General features: G+C 44.5%; 1 protein-coding gene and 2 long non-coding RNA genes across 3 annotated transcripts; 1 reads left to right on the plus strand and 2 right to left on the minus strand.

Moving 5' to 3' along the window:
* The first annotated feature begins 103 nt into the window (after window positions 1-103).
* Window positions 104-4,808, plus strand: LOC147645370 (short-chain dehydrogenase/reductase 3). Its single transcript, XM_086874691.1, has 5 exons — window positions 104-260; window positions 927-1,046; window positions 1,778-2,016; window positions 3,006-3,131; window positions 4,271-4,808. The coding sequence occupies exons 1-5, from the start codon at window positions 174-176 to the stop codon at window positions 4,353-4,355; spliced, it is 657 nt and encodes a 218-aa protein (XP_086730817.1). The 5' UTR covers window positions 104-173; the 3' UTR covers window positions 4,356-4,808.
* Window positions 4,809-9,091: 4,283 nt separating this feature from the next.
* Window positions 9,092-13,432, minus strand: LOC147645371 (uncharacterized). Its single transcript, XR_015282393.1, has 2 exons — window positions 13,319-13,432; window positions 9,092-13,212 (listed from the first exon to the last, which is right to left on the minus strand). It is a non-coding gene; the product is annotated as an uncharacterized LOC147645371 (long non-coding RNA).
* Window positions 13,433-13,960: 528 nt separating this feature from the next.
* LOC147645372 (uncharacterized) lies at window positions 13,961-16,066 on the minus strand. The gene is made up of 3 exons (XR_015282392.1): window positions 15,749-16,066; window positions 15,400-15,605; window positions 13,961-14,196 (listed from the first exon to the last, which is right to left on the minus strand). It is a non-coding gene; the product is annotated as an uncharacterized LOC147645372 (long non-coding RNA).
* Between the last annotated feature and the right edge of the window lie 866 nt (window positions 16,067-16,932).

Below are 16,932 nucleotides of genomic sequence, written 5' to 3' on the forward strand. Positions count from 1 at the left end.
TGGCAGTGAAAACACATCGAAGATTTCCATCCAACTGCTGAAGTCAGAGGCATGTTTGAATTATTTTAGATATGAAACAGAAGCAATTCAACTCTAACAAAAGTCTCTTGCTGCAGATCATCCTGTGGGGTCGGACTGAGAAATGCCTGAAGGAGACCACGGAGGAGATCAGGATGATGGGGACAGAGTGCCACTACTTCATCTGCGATGTGGGAAACCGCGAGGAAGTCTATCGGCAAGCCAAGGCCGTGCGGGAAAAGGTCTGGGGGGACACTGCTTGTGAAGGGGCTGAGGGAGCTGGGAAAGCTCAGCCTGGAGAAAAGGAGGCTCAAGAGGGACCTTCTGGCTCTGCACAACTCCCTGACAGGAGGGGACAGCCGTGGGGGACAGGCTCTGCTCCCAGGGAGCAGCGACAGGAGGAGAGGGAACGGCTCAAGTTGCACTAGGGGAGGTTTAGATTGGATATTAGTGAGAACATTTTCATGGAAAGGGTTGTAAAGCATCAGAACAGGCTGCCCAGGGCAGTAGTGGAGGAGCATCCCTGGAAGTGTTTGGAAACCATGTGGATGTGGCTCCTGGGGACATGGATCAGTGCTGAGCACAGTGGTGGAGCTGGGTTGATGGTCAGACTTGATGATCCCAAAGGTCTTTTCCAACCTTAACGATTCTGTGGTTCTGTGATTCAGTATTTGATGAGAAACAAATACATTGTGAAAAAAGGGTGACCATGCAGATAAGATTGTACAAAGTCCAGCTACCTATGTGTGGTGATCCAGAGGATTACAAGGCCCATAGGCAAGAATGTCAAAAGCTATAAAAATAATGATGTATTTGGGCAATAATGATTATTCAGCTCTAATGGAAACAGCTGATTTGTGAGGAGAGATATCACTTGTCACAAATAATTTGGGTTTTTTTAATTGCAGGTGGGTGACATCACCATCCTGGTGAACAATGCTGCTGTGGTCCATGGGAAGAGCCTGATGGACAGCGATGATGATGCACTGCTCAAATCCCAGCACATAAACACCCTGGGACAGTTCTGGGTGAGATAATCTCTTGTGCCCCATGTAGTCAGAGTTGGGAAGGAGAGTGATGGATTACAGCCAGTAGGTCTTTCTAAGGGATGCTTGGTAAAACCAGTCTGTCTTGAAAACAAGAGAGAAAAAACAATGTGAGGGGCAAAGGCCAGAGGAAAGACATCAAAAATAATTTTTTTCAGTAGCATTCAGTAATTGATGCTCTTTATTCCCATTCTGTGATTTTCAGTAAAACATTTGATGTCTTTGTCAAAGCCTGAGCTCACAGAGGAGTTTCCTGTATGGTGATGGGAAGGGAACATCAGAGGAGTGTGGGACTACAGGGAAGGGAGCTGTGAAACTCAGTCCATTTTGAATCAGACAATAGAAATGAAAAAGAGCTTCTTGTGATTTCATCACTTAGTTGAAGACTTTATCCCATAAAAGTTCTTAAGCATAGAAGGCACTCTGTTCATGGCCTTCATCTGGGATACTGCTTGGAGTACCATGGAGTGCTAGGAAGGACTTTTGTTGTGTTTCTACACAAACTTTGCCCACTTAGAATCTCAGAAAATGGCAAAGCAACAAGGTTCTTCCTCTGCCACTCCATTCCTGACATAATGAACAGGACACTTGGCCTTGTTGTGTCTGTGTCACCTTATTTTTTTCAGTCAGTGCTGGTTTTGTTGTATCATTGCTGAGTGATTTCTTTTCTTTTTTTTTTTTTTTTTATTTCTTTTAACTCTCTTATTCTTCAGACCACCAAAGCATTCCTGCCAAGGATGCTGGAGCTGCAGAATGGGCACATTGTTTGCCTGAACTCTGTCCTGGCCTTGTCAGCCATCCCTGGTGCCATTGACTATTGCACCTCCAAAGCCTCATCCTTTGCTTTCATGGAGAGCCTGACCCTGGGGCTGCTGGACTGTCCTGGAGTGAATGCCACCACAGTCCTGCCCTTCCACACCAGCACAGAGATGTTCCAGGGCATGAGAATCAGGTCAGTCCAGGGGAACTAGAATAAAGCATCTCATTTTAAATGAATCATCAGAATACACTCCTAATTAATGCTTCATTTAGTTAAGAGAATTTGATGTCTCATTTGGCTGCCTGGGAACAGAGGGTCACTTTAGGCCACCTGGGACTCATCAGACTGGTTCCCTCAGTGTGCTGGGATATTCCTGCAGCCTGTGCTGGGGGAGACATTGAGACTGCTTTTCCCTGCATCAGTTCAAACCATTCCAGAGAGGGAGGAGAAGCAATCTGCAATCGAGGTCATGCAAAAGGACCAGTCTGCAAATTACTTGAGAATTAACAGTACAAGTTCCTTCTTTATTCATTGGAATACTTAATCCTTTCCCACTGAAAGGACTGACAGCCACTTACTGAAGTGAGACTATCAGTACCTCCTTTTTACCTCTGCCCACAGAGCAAGTAATGGCTGTCCAAATTAATCTTTTACAATGGGTAAAATAACCTGTTAATACAGACTGTGCTCTCTTAGTCAAGAAAATCTGCACTGTCAAGGTATTGCAGGAGCTGGGAAAAGCCTTATGTTTGGCAATGGAGGAAAATATTTGTCTTTCACCTGTCAACGATTTGAATCAAGCAAAGAGGAACAGAGAGTAAAAGGAAAAATACCATCTTTGAAAAGACAGCATTTGGTATTGGTTTGCATTCAAATTAAGAAAAGCCCTGAATCAGAGCTCTGATTACTCTCTGCCACTTCTCCCTGAGGGCACCAACATGTACATTCTTAACTGTTTAGCTAACCCAGTAGTGCTGGTTGGAACTGGGCTTTCTGCTTTTGGGCTTTTTGGCTGGAACTGGAATTTTCTGCCTCTTAGAGATACAGCATGTTTGAAGGCCAGTACCCAGCAATAACTCAGAGTAACAGGACTTGGACAGTGACACCTTAAAGAAGGAGCTTGGTTCACATGTAATTGTTTAATTTTTTAATTCATTCATTTTAATTTTTTCTTCATTCAGGTTCCCTAGTCTTTTTCCTCCTCTCAAGCCAGAGACAGTGGCAAGGAGGACAGTAGAAGCTGTTCAGATGAATCAAGCCTTCCTTCTCCTTCCATGGACAATGCATGTTCTTGTTATCCTAAAAAGGTGAGTATTTCCTTTGCCCAGCAATAGCCTGACCACGTAGGGAAGGTTTGCTCTGTTTCTGTTCCCTGAGGCAAAGCTCAGGCTGACCAGAGCTGCTCTTTCATCTCTTCCCTTGAAAGACAGGCATGGAAGCAAAAGGAAGACACTTTCTGAGATTCCCTTTGGAGATGTTTTCTCTTTGTATATCCCCTTAATAAACCAGTTTTGTTCCCAAAATTTACATTCCTGAGGTGTAAACTGGATTTTTGTCTAGGGAATTTCGTAATAATTAACTTACTCTGGTAGTTGATTGGGATTTATTAAGTCACTTATTGGACTCCAGGCTTTTTATTGTGCAAGATTTCTGGACCCTAAGGCCTGGATGTCCCACCTGCATTTGCCTATGTTACATCAGTGAAACTGTTCAATCAATATTTTTGTATGTGATCAGGACCAAAATTTTAATGTCTCTAAGGAAAAAAAAATCATAACTTCATATCTTGGAACAGCCACAGGGAAAGGACATTCACGTTGTGTTTCCATGACAGTTTGCACTAAATCCTTTGGAAAAGCTGCTGCAGTCAGGAACTGAAACAAGGCAATGAGACTTCTGTGGAAAATCATTTCAGTATTGCATTTCAAACAAGAAAAAATAATTCACAGTGAATGCTTTGCTCTGAATGTAAAATCTGGGGTAAAAGTTCCCAGATATTCTGTCAACCAGAGTAAGTCTGTTCCATTGTGTTGTAAGAATTAATAGGTTATTTTTCATTACAGTAGCTGTCAGGAAATCAGGTTTCTATCCATACCTCACATGCCTTGCACAACCAGATGCAGGTTAACCAGAAAATTCCAGTTAAATTTCTGTATATCAGAGTATAGTATTTAGAAGGAATAAAACATAATGGTATCTTCCAAGTTACAGCTTGTACAGACTTCTTTGGGCAAATATTTCTGTAGAGAAAGAGTGAGTGGATGGAACTTTCTCCCTGTAGGCCTCCTCCAGCAGGAAACTGATGCCAGTTTTGTCTGTGTCTCTGACTAGCTGATTTTTGAGCATTTGTATATTTATGTACATAAATGCACATTTACATCTCTCTCATTAGAACAGATCGAGGGCTTTGTCTCACCTGCTCATTTTCTTTCTGCTTCTACACCAGCATTCTCCCCCAGGCAGCACTTGAAGAAATCCACAAGTTTTCTGGGAGCTACACCTGCATGAACACTTTTAAAGGACGAACATAGACCTGATGGCACAAGGACTGTTCTGCAGTGAACCCAGCACAAGCATGAAAATCCTACAGGACTGTGAATCAGCAAGTCTTGGCTTTCAGCCTGTTCATGTGACTTGTGCTGCTCTGAGGCAACACATTTCTTGCAGGTCATATCCATAGTAACATGACCTTTGCACAGGATTGAGTGAGTGGACTATGGACCCTTGGAAAGAAAAACAGAAAGTGTGAAATGTTTCTATGATGTTTAATTCTTTAGAGTTCAACTGTTAAATCTACTCATAGTTTTAAGATGTGATTTTTGTTTCTTAAGTGTCTGTGGGCTGTCTCAGTGGAGAGGCAGCACATCCCATCCCAAACACACTTTGTGCCCTCTCTCCAGAGGAGCTGCCACTGGTTTCATTTCAGCTTTTTGAATGAGGAACTTCAAAATTACTTTAAAGAACTAAAAGATATGGACATTTAATGGATGCTTCCTTCTCTTTCTTCACTTTCCATCCCATGATGAAGCTGTTCCCAGCACACACTGGGGAAGGAGCAAACCATGAAGCAATGTTTTCTTTGCTAAAGGCCACCCAGGACTTCTCTTTCTGGGCCCAAAAAAGCTGCTCTACTTCCCTTGTGGAGGCTGGACAGGAAGGCTCAGGCAGCAGAGCTGAGAGTTTAAATAGTGGAAGATTCTTTCTGTCACTGAACTCATGTGTGAAATAGTCGTTCTGATTTTTTTTGTGTTCATTTATGATAAAATATAAATAGATTTTTAGCTTTAATCCCAGATTGCCACACATGTAGGCAGCAGCACATTGGGGATGAACTAAATCTAGAACTAAAACTAGAGCCTGCTTGTACAAACATACATTCACTGACATAATCCATGCAGAGGAAAATCCATTGTATCAATCTGCACAGTGAAGTGGAATAACACTCTAAAGGACAGTACTGTCATGCTCATGAGGTGTGAAACCTGGGAGCACATTTAGCAAAAACCTGATGAAATGCATTTTGAATTCATCTGGCAATAAACCCATTGTGCTTTAGGGACATTGAATCAGGCACTGATCAGCCAAAAGTGGTAAATACACTTGGACTGAGGTGCCAGAAGCAGCTAGACATTATTTATTTTTGTAATGAAATATTCTCTTTGACAGCCTAGGAAGGGCAACACTGCATTTCTGTGCAAAATGCAGTGAGCAGCACATTGGAGCACTACTAACAGAGGAATTAATATAATTGCAATACAGGAAGTAGCAAGTCTAACTGGAGACACCTGAATGAAGTGCCTCAAGGATGGATGTGTGATTAAAGGAGCGAATTTAGGGCTCCTGACTTGAATTTCAAGCTTTTCCATAGATGTCCTGTGTGGCTTGGAGCAAAATGCATCATCTGAAAGAGCACCCTGACCTGCAAAGCAGATTTTTTTAGTGTTTCCCTACCTCAGAATTACAAGTCTGACTACCTAAATGACTGTCCAAAGCTCAGCAAATTCAAATGCAACGTGGTATAGAAAGGAAAAGCAGTATTTGTTCATAGACCAAGAGGTTCTATACAAAAATTCAGATGAGGAAAAAAACCCCATATGCCAAAATATATCATCTCCTAAAAGACATCTGAGGTACAGCAGAAAAGCTGTGAGCTGTGTTTAAAATACTCCCTTGGTCCTGCCATGTAGAATTGAGACCTCCTGTGAGGTACAAAGGTGTGAATGTTAAAATCAGGTCTGACCTTACTGCAGACCACTGGATTTCTCCCTTCTGGAGCTCTCCAAGAGGAAGATGCTGCCAGAAGTGCCACTGTTGAAGTCCCTCTGCCTGGGTGAGTGTTTGGAGGGGCTCTCCTGCCTGAGTCAGTTCAGAACTATAACCTGCAGCACTGTGACACCTCTGAACATAATTCTTAAATTGCAGTTTTCCTTGGAATTCCTGGATGTCTGAGGCTCTCAGGAGAGGATGGAAAAAACCTTCAGTCTCTGTGATTTTGAGGCCCACTCTAATAGATGCTTCCAGCTTTATTTTTTGTCACTTTTTTTGAGAAGCCCATCTCACTGAAGAGTCAAGTGCCACGTGGGCAGAGCCCTTCCAGGAATATTCAGTGCCTGGAATCCTGAAGGTAGCAGGTTTATCAGGAGAGGTTTGGGAGAGGAAGGTATGGTGATGCCCATTCCCCTTGTGCCCTCTGATCCATTCCAGTTCTCATTAATCCCAGCTGCAGGAGTAAAAACAACCGTGGTGAAAGAGCAGTGTCCCCTTGCAATTAAACCTTTGTGCTGAGATTCTGTTTATTGGTAACTCCCTAATGCAAAAAGTGAGGTAAAAACACACTCTGGAATCCCCGTTCATCCCCAAATCCTGTCCCTTAAATAGATCTGCTCTTCCCCTGCACCACTCAAAAGATGTTCCCTTATCTCCAGAGCTGCCTTACACACGAAGTGCTGTTGATTTCTTTCTGATGAATATAAACAAGTCAGAACATAGCTGAGACTCATCATCTCTCTCCTCTCGTACACGCACAGAGCTCCCTCTCTCTTCCCCCAGGGTCCTGCAGCGGACAGAGGGTCAAATAGCAGTCACAGTGGGGGAGAGGGTTGCAGCAAACAGAAAATAATGAGGAAAACATTGACTTTGCTGTTCAGATAGCCAGGGAGAGTTGGGTAAGAGAGTTCCTTCTCTGGTGGGTGTTGCGAGACGACGGTCTCCATCCAGCAAGCGACTGCAAACGTGGATGGAGACACTGAAGACTTTTTATTTTAATAGAAAGGCTCCTCTGGAATGCCTGCTGAGGTCTGCTGGGACCTTCCCACATAAGGGGAGTGTTGGGTAATCTTGAAGCACTGCAAATGTGGACAAGCTTTGTTGAAGCCTAAGGCCTTCTCCGAGGAATTTCCGCCCTTTGACTTATTTTAATTTTGATTTTCCCCCACTCTCTCTCCTGCCTCCTGCTCTCCACTGCACAGTTTTTTTTTTTCCTTCTGTTTTCCTATGTCATCACTGCAGTTTTCTGTGCCACCATCTTGAAGCCAGATGTCACAGGAGAGCCTGGAGTAAATCGAGATCGGGGTATCCATTTCTGTATGCTGGAGGAATCCAGGTGAAGCTGCAGGAGCAGATCACAGCAGTTTCATGGGAAATTAGTTTTACTTGCTCCAAACTCTGAAGAAGTAAAAAGAGTCCTCACTGTTGCTCTTATACAGGAGATTGCTGCTGGTTTAAGATTTGAATGATAGAGAAACATGGGCTGATTTGAGACATGCTCCCCTGACAAAAAAAAGCCAAATTTAAATGGGAGGATTTTTCTGTTCAAGGTGGCTTCAAGGGCCGCTGTTTTTACAAAGTGATTTTCAGAATTATCAAGGCAGGGCAGGGAGAGGAAGGATCCCTCATGTCTGATACTTCATTTTGTGGTTTTTGATGAGGAAAAAAAGCACCCTCATGGTGAAGATGAAAAAGGTTGTTCCAGCCATGTCCCTGCCAATGGCGTGATTTAAGCAGCATCATAAAAAAGAGCAGGCCCTGAAAGTGGGAGCTGTACCCTCCCCACTCACCCATTGTTCTGTTGAGGTTAAAAAGCAATAGTCTGTCCCTCAAGTTCTTCTAGAACTGCACAGAAAGTGCCTGGGTAAGTGATTCTGATGTTTGCAAAGAGAAACTTGTTGTACTTTTATGTAATGTGTTAATTAGTGTGGGTGGGTATGATCAGATCTTGTCTTGCAAGCCTTTCCGACAACTCCCTGAACACTCCCACCTTCAGATATTAACAGATAGCACTTGCCAAAGCTCCTAAAAACCCAGTAACAGACTTAATGCAGGCAGAGCATAAGTGGGTGCGTGTATTTCAAAGAGAACACATCTGCTTGTAGCAGACATTAATGTGGCCTAGTGCCTTCCTCGAGCTGAAGTGCAACTGTTGAGAAAAGAATACAGGGTGATCCTTGGATCATCTCTTCTGCTTTTGTTTCTTCACGTGGCTTTAATAAATGTAATTTAGGTGACAGCCACTTTGACAGCACTGGTTCCAAGGTTGGGGTAAGGCAAGATGATGTCAAATGCAGTATTTTGCATTTTTACCAAGCAGCAGCCCTGAGAATGAAAATATTCGGCACTGTTTGCAGCTCTCACCTCCCCGGCACTAAGATCCTGGTATGTTTGGAGTCTGAGCAAAAACCTGTCAGTCACCAGCAGCAGTTGCATTCTCTAGGGAACAGAATCCTCTTTGACCTAATGCTTTTCTGAAGGAGATGTTGAGTAGTGGCAGCCACAGATTCAGAGACTTAGAGAAAGATGAGAGGAAAAACAGAACTTCAGCTGCTCCCTGCAGCTCACTCTCTTCTATCCCGTGTTTCCTGTGGGAAGATGGTGATTCAGATATTTCTTGCTCCCTTTACCACCTCTGTTCTACTGAGGTCACCTCAGCACCTTCCTTCAGTACCTTCAGGAAGCTGAAGCTTCAGCACAAACACCCCAAGGAGTTGGATCAGCAGGTAAGGAGCGGGAGAGCAGACAGGGACAGGTGGAACACACAGAACACACCTGACTGTGAGTCCCTGCCCCGTTCCTGCCATCCTTGCTTTCAGCATCACCCCCTCTTTTGTTCCTGTAACAGATCCTGCCCAGAAACACACGCTGACCCAGCCTGCCTGGCCTGCACTAAAGGCACAAACCTCTCAATTTCTATCTTAACACCTTCCCAACGAGTCCAAGCTTACTAGTTCTTCGTGCTCACCTCTGCATTGTGACATTAGCACAGAAAAAAAAATTAAGGCAAATCTGTGATGATTTTTTTAATGCATCGTATAATGATTTTTTTCTGCGTAAAACTAGAACAATTCCTCCTTAAGTGAGGGAAGAAGGCACTGTAATTAGAGTTGGAGAGTGACTGAAAAGTATATGAGAATACAAAATAGAAGATAAGATGCAATCTTAGGGGGAGTGTGATGGCCCTAAACAGACAGAGGCAAGATGCCACCTTACCATCCCTGAAGTTACATAATAACAGAGGCGTGTGATTTCCAGCCAAACACAAAGTCTATAAAAGAAGCCTGTTGTTGCTCCTGCTCATTCCAATGGGTCACCATGCCCTAAAAAACAGTCAATTAATTTTGTAGCTTGCTGGCTTGGAAACTCCAAATATGCTGGTAACTGATGGCTGACTCTTGGGGTTTTTTTGAGGGAGGGAAAGCAGCCCAAACATGTAAAAACAAGGGTCAGTTTGATTCCCTACTCACTTTTTCCAGCTGCAAGAGCCATCCATCATATGTAGGTATTACAAGGACATACTTCTCTGGCTTGTGTCAGTAATCATCCTGACCTGGTGCTACTAGGTAGATGTGGTTCCATTTCCTATTTTTTTCTTGAGCAAAAGCATTTTTTAAATAGATTTTTTATGTGAATTAGTTGCCTCTGTATTGTACAGGCTGTTCACAGCCAGGCATCCTAGACATGAAGTTTCCCTATCAGTGTTAATCAAATGATAATGGAAGGAATACAGAAGTGAGAAATTGGATATCTTCCTTCCCCAAGCCCTGTGGAATTAAGGACAGGAACACTCTTGGAAGAGCAATGCCTTAAATCAATCCATCTCAGAAGCCTGCTGGCTTCTGTCTGTCTGACTTCCAAAAATTGTCTTCCTTCCTGTCCCTGGGGCATTTGGCACTGAGTTTGGTTTCCTGAGCAGGTCACTGTCACAGTGCACTTGTACAGTAAAGGCTGCACATACAAACTCTGAACAGATTTAAACTTCTGCTCCCACAGGATGCTCCTGAGAAATCCAGATTAAAGAAGGAGGTGACATCAGGTAACCAGTACAAACCCAAGCGCTGGGGGAGCGCTCTGCTTGTCCAGGGAGCTCAGGGCACAACTCCCACCTCCTGCCTCAGATCTGAGCCCTGACTGGACCCTGGCAGCAGGAGTCCATGAACCTTCCTTAATTCTTCTTAATTCCTTAATTTTTTAGCATCAGAGACACTTTGGGGTGTGGCCAGCAGCTGCCCTTGGGCATCGCTGTTGATGTGATCCGTGTTCCCAGAGCCTGGCACATGGCAGCAATAACTTCAGCTTAAGATAAGGAGCCAATTCCTTGCTGTCTTTTCCAGGAAAGTCAACTCTTAGTGCTTCATGCAGAGAGGACTGAAGTAAGTGCAGGGTGACAGGGTTCCTGGGGTGTTTTGGCAACGTGAGCACTGCTGTTGTACAGAATAAGAAAAAAGGGCTCATGTCAGAGGAATGTTAACAGAAGATAGAAATGGCAATAATGGGAAACAAGTGATATCCAAACACATAATTCCTGTTCCCAGAGCCTGCTGGGAGCGCTGATTCCCTGCAGACATGGCACAGGGAAGTCAGTTCACTCCACAGTCTTACACCTCCTTCAAGTCTGCCTACTACAAGTAGCAGCAGAGGTGACAAGCTCATGATCTCTGCTCTCTCAACTGTTAAATGTAGCAAAACAGGTGCTAAAAAAAATAAAATCCATCCATCAGAGAACAAAACAATTCTTTGGGTCAGTGTCAGCCTTAGGGAATGGAGGATGCTCTCAGGTACCAGAGAAAGGAGCCACAGCAGCTCCCACCTGATTCCTTGAGGGGCCTCATCTCCCCTTGTTAATGGTAATAAATGTTGTTAATGGTAATAAATGTGGAGGAATATGTTTGTCTCATTTCAGCCATGGGATTAAACAGAATCACTGACCAGCATGGCTCTCTTCTTCCCAGCAATAAAATCCCTTGTGTTCTTTCCTGAACTCCCATCAGAGCTGCAAATTCATGGAGAACACTTGTGGAGCCAAGCAATATTTTACTCCTGTTCCAAGGACTGTGCAAAAGACAGTGGAGAGAGACATGAGCAAGCACTATCACCTGTGCTTTGGTGGCTGAATAATCTGTAACTTTCAACATTCTGATATTTTTGACTATTCAGTAGAAGCAATCTGACATGTTTCTCAACTGTCTGCCATAGCCAAAAAACTTTCTTCAACCACATCAACTATTACAATATTTTTGAACCCTAAAACCACATTCAGTTTCTCTGTTGTTCTTTTGTTTTAGCAGAGGTTTAACAAGCATGTGAATCAAATGATCAAATGTAGCCTTGAATTGCTTTAGAAGTGCTCTGATGCTGATGTAGAAAGATAATTTAATATTAAAATAATTTAATATTAATTTAATATTAAAAAATTTTTAAACCCAGTGTTGATGTTGTGTAGCAAAAGTTTTTACATATGTTAAAAAGTATGTAAGTCATTTACAAACAACTCAGTTTAATTGTGCAATAGAATGCTCTGCTTCCATCATCCCAGGGAAACAGCATTGAGCCTCCTGACCTCATTCTGTTTTACACATGCAGAGCCTTCATTCCAGTTTTCAAAATAAATTACAGGATTGTAAGTTTTCTTATGTAAAAACTACTGCTTGGCTTACAGGCAAGTACACACAGATCTTACCCCACATCAATTACGAAAATAATGTTAATTCTCTCAAATTCTGAAGCCCAGGATTTAAGAGCAGTTACACTTTCTGGCTGGAGATGTCACATTTCCTGTGATGCAACGTAGGAGGTAGAGTTGCAATCTTCAATATTTCCCTTTAAAAACCTCTTCCCATTGCCTGAGTTGCCAGTGGCTGCTAAAAGCACCGAGCAGAGGAAGTTCTTTTCCATCTTTCCCCTGACCCGAGTTCATTGGAGAAGAGCTGCTTTTGAATGAGCCACAGGAGCCATGATGAGTTTATTTTCATTGGGTTTATATTAGGTCTGATTTCTGCTGATCCCTTCATTTTTCATCATTTCATCTGTCTCTTCCAGTTGTTCCCATTGGAGAGGGCTGTGTTTGGAGAGTTCCTGAGCCAGAACGCTGTGCCTGCAGATTGTTCATCACCCTCCCCTCAGGCAGTCCCTCACCTGTGCCTTTTGCACACCTTCTGAGACATTAACTCTGCAAACTGCCCTAAATATCTTCAGATTTGTTCCTTTGAAGCATGAAGTGTAGCTAAACCCCGGAGAGCTGTTACTTCTGTTCATAACTGCACATTCTGTTTAACACCTACACGATCCGAATTTGAACTGGGAAGGACTGGGAGGGAGTGGGTGGCCAGAACCTCACTTTATGGTTAGAGGGGGAATCATAAGGTAAAAGTCATCTGTTGAAAAATAGAAACACGGTGCAAGCCCCAATACCCAGCACTGCTCTTTGATTTCTTCTGATAATTTACCATACACAAATAGTAAAATAGATTAATTTCATGTTATTTCAGGGTCCTTTTGCAGTCTAAGGTACACACCCTTTAAATCTGGGTGAGCAACTTGATTCCAGTGATCTTTATTACAGGCAGCAGCACTGCTTTACCTGGGCAATTCTTGCATAAAAATCAGCCTGTTTTCTTTCAGTGGATCAATTTTACATCAATTTCTTTCAGATTTTCATTTATCAAATATTTTATGCACACGATGGTTCTCGGCCAGCGATTTCCTTGCAAGCTTTTACCGCTTTGAGCACTTGCCATTCATTAATGTACAGTTTTTCCTGTGGAACTGGCCATCCCAATCACATGGTGGCTTTGCTTTCTCCTGGCTGGATGCCTTCCAATCCCACAGAAAGCTTTCTAGGGGCTCCAGGATGTCTGGTGATGACTGTGAGATGGCTTCTGGCAGCAGTGTTAATGCGAACGCATATTTGAGCGTGTTCTCATGACATATTTCCAATCCTGTGATCAAAAACGTGCCTATGGACATTTTCAAGGGAAAAAAACCCCAAATTGGGATACTGTCAAAAGTGCATTTGCCTTTACTTACAGCAGAAATTTTTCAGAGTTTGGTTTTGTTTCTTTCACTGGATTCACCTCTCGTCCTCAGATCATCAGGGGGAAAATCGTGACACTGGAAATGCTGCGAAGAGTTCATTAAAACATGAGTGACCTCCCGACATCAGGGCATATTTCCATGAGGGGAACGGCAGGATGGTGTTTTGGGATTTGTGTTGCTGCATACTCACCCTTGGTTCATTTAAGGAAACAAAGTGGACTTAGAGCTGTGCTGCAGGTGAGGTTTGGGAAGTGAGGAAATGCAGGGAAAGCGCTGCACATTGCTTGAGTCTCACCTGTGCCAGCTTGGCCCTGCCAGAGCACTTCCATTTGTTACAGACACAGGAAAGGACACAGAAAATTCTACAGTCTCACCTGGTGGCACACAATGAGATAATTTATGATTGTACTGCTGGTACAGCCCAGGGGCTGCCAGAATCCGGGTCAGAAATCCCAACAAAATACGGTATTTGTTCATGATCTGTTGCTTAATTACTTCACTCTGTATAGACAAACCCCAGTGGCAAATCTCTAATCGGATTTTCACACTTGCCCTTGAGTTGTTGGATTAGATTGCTGCTTCCTCTTAATGCCATAATTACAACATTTCCATGCCTTAAACCAAAACAAGGCTTGGAAACCAAAATCCTGTGGCTGCTGCAGCCCGGGGATGTTCTGGGGGAAGGGGGAAGGTGTCTGCTGTGCTGAATCGGCCTAGAAATCACACAGAGGCTCTGAGGGTTTCATCACAGAGATGTTTGCTCAGTGGCACTCACGATGGGATTTTTTCATGGAACTTTGAGCAAACGTAGCCTTTGTTTGCATTTTTCCACAGGATTTATTTACTGTTCATTTGTGCTGCACATGCTGTGAGAAATTAAGCCATTATGTCCATATTTTTTTTGCCTTTCTCCTGCTTTCATTCCTTCCCCCCCCCACACCCCTTCAAAATCCTTACAATTCCTTTCACTGCTTGGTGTTAACAGGACAAAAGAAATAAATACTTGAAAGAAGATACAAGCTGTGTTTCTGTTTGACTTTGGAGCTGCTGTGGTAACCGAATACCAGTCTGCAAGGTCAAAAAAAGAAAGGAAGAAATAAGAAAACTGCCCAAAAGCTCAGACCATGGGGCTCATTGGCTTTTGCCCAGCAATTTCCAGCCACATGCCCTGAGAGCTGAGCAGTCACTCTGTAAATCTCTGAGTGTTTCATATAGTTTCCTTGTCATGTGGCCATTAAGTTTTATAACCTTTATATTTCAAGGGAAACAATGAACGTGAATTCCTTCGAAACGCCCTAATAGATCCCACATGTGAGCGATCTTTCATATTTTGGTTGCTCTGTAGGTGCTGCACCCCGTGCCTGGGGATGGTTGGTGTTGGCTCTGGGCCTCGGAGCCGCTCGGTGCTGTCCCCCCGCCGGTGCTGAGGTCACTGTCCAGCCACAGGAACCCCCAGAGCACCGAAACCACCCGGGCTTGACTGGGAAACAAAGACAGACAGACAGACAAGATAGACAAGAAAGAAAAAAGACAGAAAAGAAGGACAAAAAGGACAAGAAAGAAAGAAAGAGAAGAAAGAAAGAGGGGGGGAAGGGGAAGGGGAAGGGGAAGGGGAAGGGGAAGGGGAAGGGGAAGGGGAAGGGGAAGGGGAAGGGGAAGGGGAAGGGGAAGGGGAAGGGGAAGGGGAAGGGGAAGGGGAAGGGGAAGGGGAAGGGGAAGGGGAAGGGGAAGGGGAAGGGGAAGGGGAGGGGAGGGGAGGGGAGGGGAGGGGAGGGAAGGGAAGGGAAGGGAAGGGAAGGGAAGGGAAGGGAAGGGAAGGGAAGGGAAGGGAAGGGAAGGGAAGGGAAGGGAAGGGAAGGGAAGGGAAGGGAAGGGAAGGGAAGGGAAGGGAAGGGAAGGGAAGGGAAGGGAAGGGAAGGGAAGGGAAGGGAAGGGAAGGGAAGGGAAGGGAAGGGAAGGGAAGGGAAGGGAAGGGAAGGGAAGGGAAGGGAAGGGAAGGGAAGGGAAGGGAAGGGAAGGGAAGGGAAGGGAAGGGAAGGGAAGGGAAGGGAAGGGAAGGGAAGGGAAGGGAAGGGAAGGGAAGGGAAGGGAAGGGAAGGAAAGGAAAGGAAAGGAAAGGAAAGGAAAGGAAAGGAAAGGAAAGGAAAGGAAAGGAAAGGAAAGGAAAGGAAAGGAAAGGAAAGGAAAGGAAAGGAAAGGAAAGGAAAGGAAAGGAAAGGAAAGGAAAGGAAAGGAAAGGAAAGGAAAGGAAAGGAAAAAGAAAAAAACCACCAGTCCTGGATCCAGCATTGATCCAGCTACTGGGATGTCATTCTTGGTTTCAGCATGGATCAGTGCAGCTGATGGGATGTCCAGGAGCCTGGGGACACCACCCAGAATTGGGGGGATGCCTTTTTATGGACAGGGTTTCCCACTGTTGGGATTGCTTTCTCAGTTTCTGTGTCAATCAGGTGTCATGGATGTTCTTTCAGACCTTTCTGGAAATAGATCAGAGGCTTAGTGGGTCTCAGTTGATCTTGATCCCCATCATAGTCCCTGCCCATTTCCCAGACTCATCTTGTGCTGGGCTTATCTCCAGGAGCATGAACAAGATGTTTGTCCCAGGAAGGTGCTGCCCTACCTCCACATGGACCCCTCTCCACCAATGCACAGCTTGTTCTTCCTCACGGTGTGTGACCAACAACAGCAATCCCTGTCTGTGACCAACAACAGCAATCCCTGTTTGTGATCAACAACAGCAATCCCTGATTGTGACCAACAGCAATCCCTGTTTGTGACCAACAACAGCAATCCCTGTTTGTGACCAACAGCAATCCCTGTTTGTGACCAACAACAGCAATCCCTGTTTGTGACCAACAACAGCAATCCCTGTTTGTGACCAACAACAGCAATCCCTGTTTGTGACCAACAGCAATCCCTGTTTGTGACCAACAACAGCAATCCCTGTTTGTAACCAACAGCAATCCCTGTTTGTGACCAACAGCAATCCCTGTTTGTAACCAACAGCAATCCCTGTTTCTGACCAACAGCAATCCCTGTTTGTGACCAACAGCAATCCCTGTTTGTAACCAACAGCAATCCCTGTTTCTGACCAACAGCAATCCCTGTTTGTGACCAACAACAGCAATCCCTGTTTGTGACCAACAACAGCAATCCCTGTTTGTGACCAACAACAGCAATCCCTGTTTGTGACCAACAACAGCAATCCCTGTTTGTAACCAACAGCAATCCCTGTTTCTGACCAACAGCAATCCCTGTTTGTGACCAACAACAGCAATCCCTGTTTGTGACCAACAGCAATCCCTGTTTGTGACCAACAACAGCAATCCCTGTTTGTAACCAACAGCAATCCCTGTTTGTGACCAACAGCAATCCCTGTTTGTAACCAACAGCAATCCCTGTTTGTGACCAACAACAGCAATCCCTGCTTGTGACCAACAGCAATCCCTGTTTGTGACCAACAACAGCAATCCCTGTTTGTGACCAACAACAGCAATCCCTGCTTGTGACCAACAGCAATCCCTGTTTGTAACCAACAGCAATCCCTGTTTGTGACCAACAGCAATCCCTGTTTGTGACCAACAACAGCAATCCCTGTTTGTGACCAACAGCAATCCCTGTTTGTGACCAACAGCAATCCTTGTTGGTGACCAACAACAGCAATCCCTGCCTGCTCTCACCAACAGCCTTGGCTGGCTCCAGAGCCCCCCTGCTCTCAGTGTTTCACACCCCACACACACATATCCTATCACAAACACATTTATCTCCCGGTGTTCTGCATCCCAGGGGTGGGTGGGGCTCGAG

The sequence above is a fragment of the Cyanistes caeruleus genome, unplaced genomic scaffold, assembly GCF_971803275.1.
Source record: "Cyanistes caeruleus unplaced genomic scaffold, bCyaCae1.hap1.1 HAP1_SCAFFOLD_460, whole genome shotgun sequence".
NCBI classification, from domain to species: domain Eukaryota; kingdom Metazoa; phylum Chordata; class Aves; order Passeriformes; family Paridae; genus Cyanistes; species Cyanistes caeruleus.